This window comes from Myotis myotis, unplaced genomic scaffold, assembly GCF_014108235.1.
Source record: "Myotis myotis isolate mMyoMyo1 unplaced genomic scaffold, mMyoMyo1.p scaffold_m19_p_10, whole genome shotgun sequence".
NCBI lineage: Eukaryota > Metazoa > Chordata > Mammalia > Chiroptera > Vespertilionidae > Myotis > Myotis myotis.
Genome location: NW_023416314.1, coordinates 63112437 through 63126756, shown reverse-complemented (window position 1 = coordinate 63126756; position 14320 = coordinate 63112437). Strand labels below are relative to the sequence as shown.

General features: G+C 43.9%; 1 protein-coding gene across 4 annotated transcripts in view; it reads right to left on the bottom strand.

Moving 5' to 3' along the window:
- Window positions 1-14320, bottom strand: part of LOC118664966 (membrane-spanning 4-domains subfamily A member 8-like) — a 35147-nt gene that overhangs the window by 11624 nt on the left and 9203 nt on the right. For 2 of the 4 annotated variants that reach the window (XM_036325734.1, XM_036325737.1), the window contains exons 1-2: window positions 5431-6136; window positions 2912-3135 (exon numbers count right to left, since the gene is read on the bottom strand). In XM_036325734.1, the coding sequence (XP_036181627.1) occupies window positions 2912-3130 (219 nt within the window). In that variant the 5' untranslated portion in view covers window positions 3131-3135; window positions 5431-6136. The other 2 variants (XM_036325735.1, XM_036325736.1) reach the window with 2 other exon arrangements.

Below are 14320 nucleotides of genomic sequence, written 5' to 3'. Positions count from 1 at the left end.
ACAAAAAGGCTCTGCATATTTAACTTAATATTTCATTATGAAAATGTCCCTATGGCATTAAGTATTCTTTAAATATATGTTTTTTAAGGGCTGCCCACATTCCATTATGTGGATGATCTGTGGATGATTAAGACCAAAGATATTGGGCAGGTATAATATGTTTTCATATTATAAACAACACTGCAATAAACACCTTTGTAAATAAGTCTTTGTGCTCATCTTTTATTTCTTTGGGATATTGCTTTAGATTGAATTGTGTCTTCTTTCTCTCATCAAATTTATATGTATTTATTAATCTTCATCTGAGGATATTTTTTTCATTGATTTTTAGAGAGAATGAACTGAAGGGATGATGGAAGACAGAGATAAAGAGTAAGAGAGAAACACTGATATGAGAGAGACATCAATTGCCTGCCTCCCATTTGTGACTGACTGGGGCTGGGTACTGAACCTGCAACCCAGGTACCTGACCTTGACTGTGAGACAAACCTGCAACCCTTTGGTGCACATGCCTACACTCTAACCACTGAACAACTCTGGCCAGGGCTCATATTAATATATTGAAGTTCAAACCTCCAGTGACTTTGAATGGGATCTCATTTGGAAATAGGATTGCTGCAGATGCAATTAGATAATATGAGATATACTGGAATAGGGTGGCCCCTATGACTGCTATCTTTTCAAAGGGATGCCATATGAAGAAAAACATGTGCACCCAGGAGAATGCCAAGATGGGAGTTATGCTGCCAGCTAAGGACCTACTGGAAGCTGGGAAACTGGCCTGGAACAGATCCACCCCTAGAGCCTTCAGAAGGAGCATGGCCCCATGGATACCCTGATTACAAATTTATGAACTGAGACAATAAATTTCTTATGTTCTAAGCCCCCTGATTATTAGTACTTTGTTATAGCAGCTCTAGGAAACTATTATAGATTCTTGCCCAAATGATAAATATGTGTATATAGTACGAACATAACGGAAAATACAAGTATATTATTTCATTATATTTGCACAAATGTTAGAAAATAATACAAAATGTCTGCCCCAATTTCTTTTTCTCATTAATGATATAGCTTGGAGGTATGTCCATATCATTACTCAAAGAACTAAAGAGCTTTATTTTTATTAAATTATATATATATATATTGTATTTAAAATATGTTATCATTGATTTCCGAGAGAGAGGAAGGGAGAGGGAGTAATTGAGAGAGAACTACTGATGAGAAAGAAACATTGATCAGTTGCCTCCTACTGGAGATAGAGTCTGCCACAAGGCATGTACCTTGATTGGGCATAGAGCTGGCGACCACTGAGTACATGGCATGATGATCAACCAACGAGCCACACTGGAAGGGTAAAAAGCATCCTTTTTATAGCTCCATTACATTTCATTCTTTAGACATATAACATATTGATTTAACCAGTATTATATAAATAAATATTTTGGTTATCCCCATTCTTTTCCTATTATAACAGGGTATAGGATATTAAAAAAAAAAAACCTCACTTCTAATTGACTAACTAATCAAAGATTAAAAGAATATACTAATAAAACTTATAGTCTAAAATATTAATAATTTCATATTTAAGCATGTCACAGGCAAAAGCAGTTCCACTTCCCCTTTTCACTGGCCTCTACCATATTGTGTAATAGATGCCGATGTCTGGCCAGCCCTGCAATAGCCTGTCCCCAGAAATAAAGCTCAGAGAGAAAAAATACCAGATGCTGACAGACATGAAAGAGAGCATTGAACCCATGTGAGAGCTCAAATGTAAAACTAATGTCATCAGCATTCCTTAATGCCCCTTTTTCCATGATCCCCCTAAAAAAAGCCTTTTGCCTACCCTGAGACATTAAGATGGTTGCTAAGGCATGAGCCTGCCATCTTCTCAGTTAGTCAGCACCTAAATAAATCACTTTCCTTCCTTCAGCAATGGTGTCATTTATTTGGCTTCACAGCAGCAGGCAAAAAGACCCTGAGGGTCATTTGGGCCAGTTTCACTATCACAAACCGTGCTGCAATAAATAACCTCACACTTGTCATATTTCTTTTTTTCTTTTTTTTAATTGATTTTTTACAGAGAGGAAGGGAGAGGGATAGAGTTAGAAACATCGATGAGAGAGAAACATCGATCAGCTGCCTCCTACACACCCCCTCCTGGGGATGTGCCTGCAACCAAGGTACATGCCCTTGACCGGAATCGAACCTGGTACTTTTCAGTCCACAGGCCGACGCTCTATCCACTGAGCCAAACCAGTTAGGGCTCTTGTCATATTTCTTATATGTACAGACATATCAATAAAACAAGTCTCAGAAATGGAATTATTGTGTATTTTATAATTTGGCAGATACAGAAAGCCTTCCATACAGGTAGTATTGATTGACATTGATATGAGCAGTATATGGGGGTAAAGCTAGGATTTGAACCTGGACAGCCTGAATCAGAATGGATGCATGTATTCATTTACCCATGTAATGAAGTAGGCTTTCCCTTGTCCCACCCAGGACAGCCTTTGCGGGGGGAAAATCATTGTGAGCTCTTACTTTGTTCCCATTGGAGAAAGACTCCATTCAAGCACATTGGGTTTAGAATCCACCTTCTAGCTCTCTGGACTTTCTTCCAGAGGCCACATGAGTCAAGATGGATTCTGGCAACAGGACCAACATTCCAATTTACTGCTTCTTTGTTGCTTTTCTCTTTCCTAAAATACCCAAGATAGATAGTACAAGGTCCCACACGGAGGCCCTGGTGATGCTATAGAGCTGAGCTTCTTAATAGACCTGAATTTGGCAAGGCTGGGTCAGCTCCAGCCCCACTTGCTGGATTTGGAGTTTCTGTATTTCCAAACCTCCTCCCACCCCTGACTCCAGCCAAGTGGCCAGTGAACACAGTGTTAAACTCACTTACCCCTAAAACTTTGCCCTCTTTTAAGGATCTCTGGGCAGGTTGCATAGACACAGGCGGCTCCAAACCAGGTGGGTTCCCAGGAATTTGGTGGACTTGGGGTTGGTTGAGTGGATATTGGGGCACCTGAGACATGTTTCCGGGGTTCACAGGATACCCGTGGTGGGGTGCCATCGTAATCACAGAATTGGCTGTGGAGCCTGCTGAAGTCATCAAATTCATGATATCTATAATAATAAAAGTGTAATATGCTCATTAGACTGGATGTCCTTCCAGACATCCTTGCTGCTGGAGGCTAAGTACAGTAGTTAGCATAATAAATGCTAGAAGTTCATCAGAAGGCTGATGGACAACTTCAGCAGGGCTGAAGATCTGCATATTATTTCCTGCTGCCCAACAGCTGAGGGCATTTCCCCTAACCTGATAATCTTTTCCTGTTTGCCAAGCTGTACTTTTGATATGTATATGTGCTTTGCTAAAGGCAAAATGTGTGAATAAAAAGCCATGGGTCCAGACATTCAGGGAGCACACTTCACTAGAGGGTGCGGCCTCCATCTGGCTCCCCCAAAATGCCTTCCAAATTTATATTTCTTGTCTAGTCTCTATTCATTTATGCGCAGCCCTCCTCCAGATTCCTGAACCCTTGCTGTGACCTTCCAGACAAAGCCGGGGCTACAAGGGAAGCCCAGGTCCCGGGTGCCTGACAGTGGCCAGAGGGATGCCAGGTCCCAGGTGCCAGGGGGAAGCCAGTGCTGGCAGCCGGGGGAAGGAAAGCCTGCTCTTGCACTAATTTCGTGCATCGGGCTTCTAGTTAAAATATAAATGCAGTAAAATCATCCCTCACATATGCACTAATGTTTACATTGAAAAAGGACTTTTGCTTCCATTAACTCATTTGAGTATCGAGACTTCCTATGAGTTTATTGTTTTAGAGATATTAGGTAGCAGTTAGAGGGCACATACACAGCCACTGCTTTACAAATACATCCTGAATCCTCTCTGGCCAGTTTTCCAGGTGAGAAAACTGACGCCCAAAGTGGATAAGAACTACAGAGGGCAGGGCTGTGTCCTTTTCACTTTTGTATCTCTCATCATACCTAGTGGGGCGTTTTGAACATAGTGGTACTTCAACATTGCAGAGCTGGAGAGTCTCCTGGAGAACAGTGTGTCTAAATCTCTCAATTACTGAAAAAGGAAACTGAGGCTAGGAGAGTGGACACGAGTTCCCCTAGTTCCCAGTCACACAAATATTCATTAAATGGAGATCCTTATCCTCCAAGGAAGCCCATTGCCAGGGCTGAGTATATTCACTGGAGGGTTCATGCTGCTCAATGTTCTAGGTCACTTGTGAATTTTAGTTTCCTTTTAAAAATTTCTTTCTTTCTTTTATTTTTTTAGAGACACAAAGGAATTTAAATTTATTTTGCTTATTCCATGGTACATTTGACTTGGATTTAGAACTCTTAGGTTTCATGCGGGAAATTTAGAGAAAAAGTTAAAGTGAGTGAGTTGTAATAACATATCGAAAAGCAACTTCTAAATAAACCTTCGATAAAGGTAATGACTCACAGAATTCCATAAGGGTAGCATAACAAATACATTTGAAGACAGGATGATACATCCTCAGAAATACTCAAGAAGTTGGCACCTCTGATGACTGGCCATGTTGGTAGGACTCTCAGCTGTAGAACATTCTAAAATGCCTTACCATGCAGACCTGAGTCTCCCATCTGAGAGAGTGCATTCTTTGAGGCATTTTATCAGGTTGGATTTTTAATCTATTTTACTATTCTTCAGACTCTACTTGTCCTTTCTCCTCAATGCCATAAACCAATATACATATATTTATTAAAATACTTTACCCCCATGGATGTCTCTCTATAAGGTTTTAAGTTCCTAAACAACAGTGACAGTATTTATAAGTTATAATTGGAACAGCTACCCCTGAGTATCTGGTAAGTAACTTGGTATCATGTCCCCTTCACTGTAGTTTGTTTCTAAGCTGCTCTCACAGATCTTTATACACATGGTCTCTAATTTTTATAATAACTCTGTGGGGGAGATAATAAATACAGTACTACTCTTGTTTTATAGAGAAGGTAACTAAAGATAGAGAAGTTTCATTATTTCTAATTTAGGGTCCTATGAAGCAGAGACTTTGAACAATCTCGCTGGCTGCAAAGTCTTCATGATTTTTCTTAAAGGAAAGCACTTTGTATTAGAAATTATAAATTTAGCAGCTTCAAACAGAATCCATTTTTTAGCTCATGTCTGTGTAGGTCAGAAGTCTGACATGGCTGGGGTCCCTGATCAGCATCTGACAAGACTGAAAGCAAAGTGTCTAACCAGACTGAATTGTTTTTCTTTCTCTTTTTTTTTGGCGCAAACCCTCAAAAGCTAGTACAATAAACCCTGCCATGGGCTCATCCTCACACCCACAGTTATTCTAAGTCTCATTTGGCAGGAAAGCCTTATCAGCATGCCTGAGCTACCCGTAGAAACATTAGATAAAGGATACTCACTTTGTTCTGCCAGTGGCTAAATCTCGCTTGTTCCTCTTTCCCAGAGCTTGTTGTAGGCGACCTATTATTCCCGGAAAGAAAAAACACTTAGTTCAAAGTTTCCAAAAGAGCTATCACACTGGGTTCAGTTGGGAAATATGTTTAGCAAGATCTAAAACAAAGTCCTTCTAGGGGCAGGGCGTGTCACTAGCACCCTAGAGCTCAGTTTTCTCACCCACATTTACTTCCTATGAATGACAAGTGACCAATTAAATGCAGTACAATTGGATAAGTGTTTAATGGTATTGGTGTGGAGAATAAAGGATTGTGCTTGGTGGACAGGGAGACACAGAAATGAACTGGGCACTCAGGGGTACTGTATATGGCTGCAGGTAAGAGAGAATAACAAAGCCCTCAGGGGAGAAACATGACCCCTTCATCATGTAGTTTCTGTTAGGACTGCTGGACAATGCAATCCTTAGTGTAAGCTTCCTGCCACAGGAGAACAAAAGACCAAGAAAAGCTTGCTGGACACCAAGAGTCAGTCCATATAAGGAATTGAAACTGTCCTGAAGATACCTGGTCACACACCTACATTCCATCCACATTCCAAGCTCACCTTAGCACCCAAACCCACTGAAGACAAAAGTTTCCTGCCCACCCTAACCAGTTGCTCAGTGGGTAGAGCGTCGGCCTGCAGACTGAAAGGTCCCACATTCGATTCCGGTCAAGGGCGTGTACCTTGGTTGCTGGCACATCTGCAGTTGGGGAGTGTGCAGGAGGCAGCTGGTCGATGTTCCTCTCTCATCGATGTTTCTAGCTCTCTATCCCTCTCCCTCTTGTTGTGGACCAACATTCGCGAGAATAAGACCACCGACTCCAATTAGGTCTTAAGCAGCAAGTGAGGATTTATTGAACTGGCCAGTGACTGCAATAGGTGCCTCCCCTCAGGGAGCCCCACCCTGCTACAGCCCCAAACCTTTCTCTCGGAGCCTATTTAAGGGTGTTAACCACAATCTATTCTTTAACAAGCTCAATGGAAACCAGTGTGGTGTCACACCTGGCTGGAGGGTGTCCGGGCTTCCAAGAAGTACAGATACATAGGGTACAAAGTTAATTAAAAGAAAAACACACTCTGGTTACAAAAATTTTCCTATGCTATACAGAGATTACATATCTATTTCTATTCCCAAACATGGTGCTAAGCAAGCCTGCCCATCACATTCCCTACTGGTCTTTAGGATGAATCAGACTCTGGATTCATCGCTAGTATCTACTAGCTGCGAGTATTGCCTGTGCAAAACCATAAACTTGACCTCCTGGATGCGGTCCAGAATAAAATTGAGCAGGCAACGCAGCAAACAGGGCCCAAATATTAATCCTACTATAAGCAAAAGTAAGGGTCTGGCCACCGCTGACAGGAGGGTCGTCAGCCAGGGAGACCAGGAGAAAAGGTTCTCATATCAGTTCCCTGCTGCCTTGCAAGCCTTCGCTCTGTCAGCCAATCTCTTTCTTAGTTGGCTTAAACTTTTTCAGATCACTCCCGAGTGGTTGGTGTAAAAACAGCAAGCTTCTCACAGGGCTAGGCAGAGTCCCCCTTGCTTCAGGAATAATAAATCTAAGCCCCTCCTGTTCCATAAAACCACTTCAGCCAGTGACCCTACTGATTCCTCTAGTTGCCCTATGGACTTTTCCAAGGTGCTCAGGTCCTGGTTGATCTGGCAGCCCAGTTCTTGGTAGTTCTGGTCCCTTGGGCTCCTCCTGCTGTTCAGTCTCTCGGTGAGCCTCCTTCACAATCCTTTGGGCTGTTGTAGAAGCTTGCTGGAGTGCCTTCAAAGACTTAAGCAAATTACAGGTAGAGAGACGGACGACCTCCTCCTCCCCCAACTTGGGCACCAATGGTGGCAGTCGCCCAAACATTATTTTAAAGGGGTCAATCCTTGTAGGAGAGCAAAAGGAAGGAGACTTACCCAGTTTTCACCAGTCTCTAATTTTAACTTAGTTAATGTTTCCTTTAAGGTCTGATTCATCCTCTCTACCTGTCCAGAACTTTGTGGTCTATAAACATAATGCAATTTCCAGGTAACCCTCAGGGCCTTAACTATGGATTGTGTAACTTTGGCGATAAATGCGGGGCCATTGTAAGACCCCATGTATAGTGGTAGGCCAAACTGGAGGACAATTTCAATGAGGAGTTTCCTAACTACTACCTGTGCTGTCTCTACCTTGGTTGGGTATGCCTCAGGTCAGTCAGAGAAGGTATCAATGAAAACCAGCAGGTACTTATACCCTCCTTGTCCTCCTGGTATCTCGGTGAAGTCCACTTCCCAGTGTTCTTCGGGGTTCTGACCTCGGAATCGCTGCCCCGGCGCGGCCACAACAGGGGCCCTTGATTTACCTGGGCACACACTTGGCACCTTCTAGCCAAGTCTTGGGATATTTTCTGGAGCCCTAGGATGTAAAATTCTCTTCCTAGTAGTTCTGATAGCTTCATTCCCCCCAGGTGGGTACTCTAGTGGGTCTGGGAAGTGATGGTCCGCCCCAGGGCTTCTGGCACTATAGGCCTCCCATCTGGCAGAATTAGCCATCCAGCCTCTCCTTCCTGGGTCCTTAGTTTCTCAGCTAGCCTCTGCTCCTCCGGCAGATGAGTAGGTTTCTCTGGGAGCCTTCGCTCTGGCAGGGCTACAAGAACTTCTAGGGGCCCTACTGGTCTTTTAGCCACTTCCCTGGCCCCTATATGGCTGCCAGGAGGTTAAGTATCTCAGGAGCATTTTTAATGTCCTTGCCTCCTGAGGTTAGGAGTCCTCTTTAAGGTGGCTCCCGTGTCCTCCTGTAAGGGCAGTGTGAGGAGATATATCCCTGCAGTCCCTGGGTAGGTCTGGCAGGGTGAGTGCCGGGGCGCTCACCAGGGCTTCTTTCTAATCCTGGCGGATTGTAGATTTCTCTTGGCTCCTCATGTCACTACTGCCGCCCCCGCATACCGGGTACCTTCCTCTATGAAGCTGCTCCCGTCCGTGTAGAGGGTCTAATCTGAATTCTGCAGGGGCTGGTCCTGGTCCACAAGGTTCTCACGGAGGGAAGTGAGGGTAGTCAGTGTCTCCTCACAGTCATGCAAAGGAGCCTCTGCCTCCTCGTCAGGGAGGAGTGTGGTCGGGTTCAAGGCAGCTGTTTTCAGGAAGCTGAAATGTTCACTCTTTTTTCCTTTCCCATTAGAGGGCCTGAGTGAGTGCTATGAAGTCCACCTTTTGGCCCCCCCACTGTCAGGGTTATCCTGGGCTCTCAGGGACTAGCTGAGCCCTGACAACCCTAATCCACCTCCTCTACCAACACAGGAGTCAGTTCCCCCACACGTTCAGGGCACTCCCTTTTTCCAGTGTCCTTCCTTTCTGCAAAATGCACACTGATTTTCCCCAAGCCGGGGTCGGACTCCTTTTCTCCTGCGAGGCTTTTCTTTGCCCTTGTTGTCTCTCTGGCCCCTTGGGCCTTTTTCCTCACTCATGGCCAGGAGGACCTTTGCCATGCGGGTGTTTAAACCTGCCGTCGGGTCCTCCCTGATTGTTAAAAACCTTCTGGGCCACCTCAACCAACTCAGAGACTGATTTCCCCTTAAAGCCCTCTACCTTCTGCAATTTTTTTTTAACATCTGGGGTCAACTGGGAAACAAATGCAACATTGACAGCCCTCCGATTTTCCGGGGCATTAGGGTTAGGCCCCTGGACTGTCTCTGTCACCTTAGAGATGTTTGTGGGTCTCCAAGCAGCAGCTCGGATGCCCCCCAGTAGAGTCTGGCGATACCGATCGAGAGCCTCCTTTCCCCTGTTACTATAGGGGTTCCAGTCGGGTCGCCTGGAGGGAAACACAGCCTCTAATCTGTCTTGGTCAGATGTAGGCTGTCCATCCGGACCTAGAACAAGTTTCCTCCCTTCCACCCTGACCCTCTCTCTCTTTGTCTCCATACTCTGTCCCTTGCCTAGTGTGAGAAGGGCAGAATGGAGCCAGGTCCTGGACTGGTGTTTTCGGAGGAAAGGAAACCAGCTGTGGAGGAGGCAGGGGTTCGGGTCAGGGTCTTTAGCCACCATCAGAGCAGAGGGTGGGGGAGTATACAGGGGAGACCTGACCCCGGGGAGTGCCTCCTCACTTGGACCTTGTAGAACAGGGGGAGTTTTGCCCTTCTGGGCTGGAGCCAAGAGGACTGTCTGTCTCTGTCCCAATTTCTTTTCCTTATTTTGACAACTTTTAACCACCTTGGTTCTTCAGTCAAAATATCGACCCACACTTGAATATAGGGAATTTGGTAGGGGTGACCCGGCCAGCTGTAGACAATATGGTGAACCTGAAAAGTGGTGGTTAAATCACAAGTCCCTACATCTGGCTATCCCACCTGGAAAGTGGGCCACTCCCATTCACAGAATTTCTGCAGATCAAAAGCATTAACATCATAACCTTCAAATCTACCCCAGAACTTTAATTTAATACAGTAAATTTACAACCTAGGTAAGAGCAACTGATAGACAGAAAATTTTTTTTTTTTTAAATATATTTTATTGATTTTTTACAGAGAGAAAGGGAGAGAGATAGAGAGTTAGAAACATCGATCAGCTGCCTCCTGCACATCTCCCACCGGGGATATGCCCGCAACCCAGGCACATGCCCCCGACTGGAATCGAACCTGGGACCCTTCAGTCCGCAGGCCGACGCTCTATCCGCCGAGCCAAACCGGTTTCGGCGATAGACAGAAATTTTTATTAGCTAAGTGGGCTGATTCCGCTTTAATAGTGAGCAAAAGACTCTGAGAAAAATAATTCTCGCAGCTGCCAAGAGACTTTTGCAGACCATTATGGGCCCAGCCCAAACGTTCAGCCAAGCGTATCAATAGAAAAGCAGAATAAATCAAAGTAGCTTTCACTTCACACAGACCAGTTAATGAGCAGCCAAGGCAGTTACTTTGTCCCGACCCCATGATGATCAGTGGTGAGAGACAGACAAGGGAGGGGGTGACCTGTTTTCACAGATCCTCATGCAGATGCCTGCCTGGCCGCGTCCCTTGGGAGCTTAGATTCATCTTAGCTAAGGTGCACCCGTACAAACCCCGGGCCTGGTCACCTCCACGTGTGGGTGAGTCACCATTATGCCATATGATGAATCGTGGAACCACAGGTTGGGGCCCACTCGGACTCCGTAACCGAAGTCGTGGAGCCACATAAAGGAGAGGAGAGGGCAGGCCCCCTCCCTCCACACTCACACACTTTCACCAGACATTCACTCAGAGTTTAAACAATCCACCCAATTCCTAACTAATTCCCAATTCCTGAGGGAGCTCTATGGCTTCCCCGGGAGGTGATCAAGCTCCCCTTCCACTCACTCAGAGTGGGCCTGACTGATAGGGGGTCGACGAAGATGACTGACCCTAACCCATTTTGACAAAGACAAAGACAACAAAGAACAAAGACAAAACATACCAGACAAATGCAACCTAAGGTTGCCCGGAACCTGCAGCTTGCTCCTTGAAGTCCGGAAATTTTTTCAAAAACCATTGCAGCGGGGTGCACACAGAAACAGACAACCCTTGTCCCATCCTGACAAACACCAACACAACAAAGACTAGACAAACCAACCCCGTGCAACCTAGAGTTGCACTAACCAGGTGCCGCGGACACCGTCATGTCCGTTGGCTGGAGTTGGGAGATTGTGCTGCATCCAGCTCTTCTTCTGACTCCCCTTTTTGAGATCTCACCCCCTAAGGCACCTTTTCCTTACCTCCCGCAGGTCTTTCAATAGATCCTTACTGCCTTCCCGGCATAAACAGGTAGGAGAGCCTCCTGCCCCTTAGGGGGGTACCTCTCACCACCGCCAGGTATCTCACTGGGACCTCCAGATGCTGTGGACCAACATTTGCGAGAATAAGACCACCGACTCCAATTAGGTCTTAACACATTGCGTACTGCATAGAAATCTCTAAGACATACGCCAGGGACCACACGTTTTTGGGCAAACTGCACGTTATTTAAATCATCATAACTACAGATCATAATGCACTTTAGGTGTTGTTTTTCAATAATTATAACATTTTTATTTACAAAAACAATTAAACAATTAAAGTTCCTAGTACTTTTTTAACGTATGGTACTGCGTAAAACATTTTCCTCTATGAAGAGGGACCAAACAAAATTTACGTAAGTATCTAGATTCGCTCCTTTTTCCATGGGTGTCACAAACTCTGCAGGCTCTCGTAGGAAATTTTTTCTTTCCACTCGCTGGAATACACGAAGGTTCATGCTGCTTCATATCACCTGACAACCTTTTGAGTGTACAAAGGCACGTAGGGCCACATGTTCGGACCATAGGTTCAAGCTTACAACCACAGCCATTGGCTATGATTGTGCTGGGAGGGCCCTGCCCTCCAGGTGGGACTTGCATGTGGCAGTGAGAGGACCCTGTCCTTTCATTAGTCCGAGGCTTTAACCTGGCCAAAACACTGTAACCGCGACCCACAGTGGACAAGACAGTGTGTTGACATCTAAGGTCCATAACAGATGGCGCGTGAAAAACGAGAACACTCGTGAGCGGTACGCAATGTGTTAAGCAGCAAGCGAGGATTTATTGAACTGGCCAGTGACTGCAATAGGTGCCTCCCCTCAGGGAGCCCCACCCTGCTACAGCCCCGAACCTTTCTCTCGGAGCCTATTTAAGGGTGTTAACCACAATCTATTCTTTAACAAGCTCAATGGAAACCAATGTGGTGTCACACCTGGCTGGAGGGTGTCCAGGCCTCCAAGAAGTACAGATTAACATCAAGTTCCTGATACATAGGGTACAAAGTTAATTAAAAGAAAAACACACTCTGGTTACAAAAATTTTCCTATGCTATACAGAGATTACATATCTATTTCTATTCCCAAACATGGTGCTAAGCAAGCCTGCCCATCACACTCTCTGAAAAAAAAAAAAAAATCAATAAGATATTATATATATTTTTTAAAAGGGCCACATGCTAACCTCACAAGCTCAGAGAAGGCCTTCATGGTGGTCTTGAAAAATCAGAGACCTAGAGTAACCACAAAGGATGGTCTGATATTAAACTTTAACTAAAAACAGGTTATAGTGGGTAGTCATGTCCTAGGCCAGTATTTTCCCTGACAAAGATCAACTTAGATCTTTACTGAGCCCATTTGTCTTTTTGCCTCAAAGATAACATATCTGTGAAATGTCTGGGTAACTTGTAACTTCCCTTTTTTTCCGGACCCCTCAGGGCACAATAAATGGCACTAGGACATTCCCTCACTGTTCTGTTAATCATGTTAAACTGTCCTGTATCCATCTATGTAAAAGAAACACATGTCCATCATTTCACTTTTTATCCCATCCCAGAGGTTTCCCCACTTTGCTTTATTCCACCTCCTTAATCTATCACCAATGGATTTCATGTTAACCCACTTAGGTATTTTCCTTTTGATGGTAATTTATAAAAACAAGATATGAACTCCCCATTCTCTGGAGCATCAGCTCAATTCGTTGAGGTTCTGCTTCCCAGCATATGTCGACAGTTTGGCTCAAATAAACTCACAAAAATTCTTTACAGGTTTCAATGATTTTTTACATTAACACTGCATATGAGGATGAAATTCCAGCTCCTGGGTGCTGCCATCATCTACACAATGTCCGCTTGGCATGGTGCTATGCAGTCCTTCCTTTGGATATATCCGTCCCTTAAATAAATTTAATTTTTTAAATCAATGTCTGAGATGGCTATTTAGCTTGCCTATGCACCACCATGCTAACCAGACATGTTCACCTTTCATTTTGATGGCCCGATAAGTGAAAAATTATAGAACTCTGAAGAATGACTAAAAACATAAAATATTGGCAAGTAATCAGGACAAAAGATTAGTTCTTTGGAAATCTTTGTGTATTCCAGATATAACGAAGCTTATTTGTATTTCCCTAGGACAATTTGGTAAATTATGCCTTTCATAAACAAAATGGAAGCTTTTATATTTTTCTCTTTCCTTGATCCCTCCTGAATCTAGCAGTTTTTAATAAGTGAGTCATGGCAATACATTTCTTTGCATGTGTTCAATGAGACCAGTTTCCAATTGTGGTTTTACTAACCAAGACTTTGACTGGAATGTCATGTCTGAAAATGATGTGCCTGGACTCTGAGCACCACCAGAAAGTATTCTCAAAACTGTTTGAAGCCAATCAAAAGCCACTTGCAAGAAAAAGCCTGGTATTTTGCTTAATCACATGGTTCATGGCAGTTTTTACAGGTTAGGAACAAAGGTTGCTTTCCTGGAAGATGGAAAGGAGAGAACCTCAAGACATCATTGGGGACCTCAAGAATTTAAGAAATTCACCCAAGTCTATAGCAATTGCAGGAAAACCTCATATCAACTAGGTGGCTCAGTTCTTTGCTCTGAGAAGCTAATTAAAGTTCAATCAATCATGAGGTTCCAGCAAATCAGGTTTTTAAAAGCCTGCATAATCAATTGGTATTCTTATTGTGTTCATGCAAATAATCAGGCCAAATTGTAACTAGACAATACAGTAAATGAATTTCTCTTAGTTTGGCTCTTTAATAAAAATGAGGGTGACTTTAGGGGGAAAATTATATTTCAATAGGCTCCATATATACAGTTGTAAATGTGAGACTCCAGTTCATGATCTTCAAAGTTTATTTTTCACACGAGCTAAATTAAACTAAATCCTGAAGTGGTTTTTTATGTTTTTTCCTTAAATATTTGGCTATAACCCTCCAAACTAATGTTTCATTTTTCTCTCATTCTTTGACTTGGAATTAGCAACCAGAGCTTTTTCTTTCCACCATACCATTTATTACTATTCTTGTCATTCTAGCTTTTGTCCCACAGTTTCTCTCCACCAGGTTATAAGTCCTACTTGTGATACAGGAACT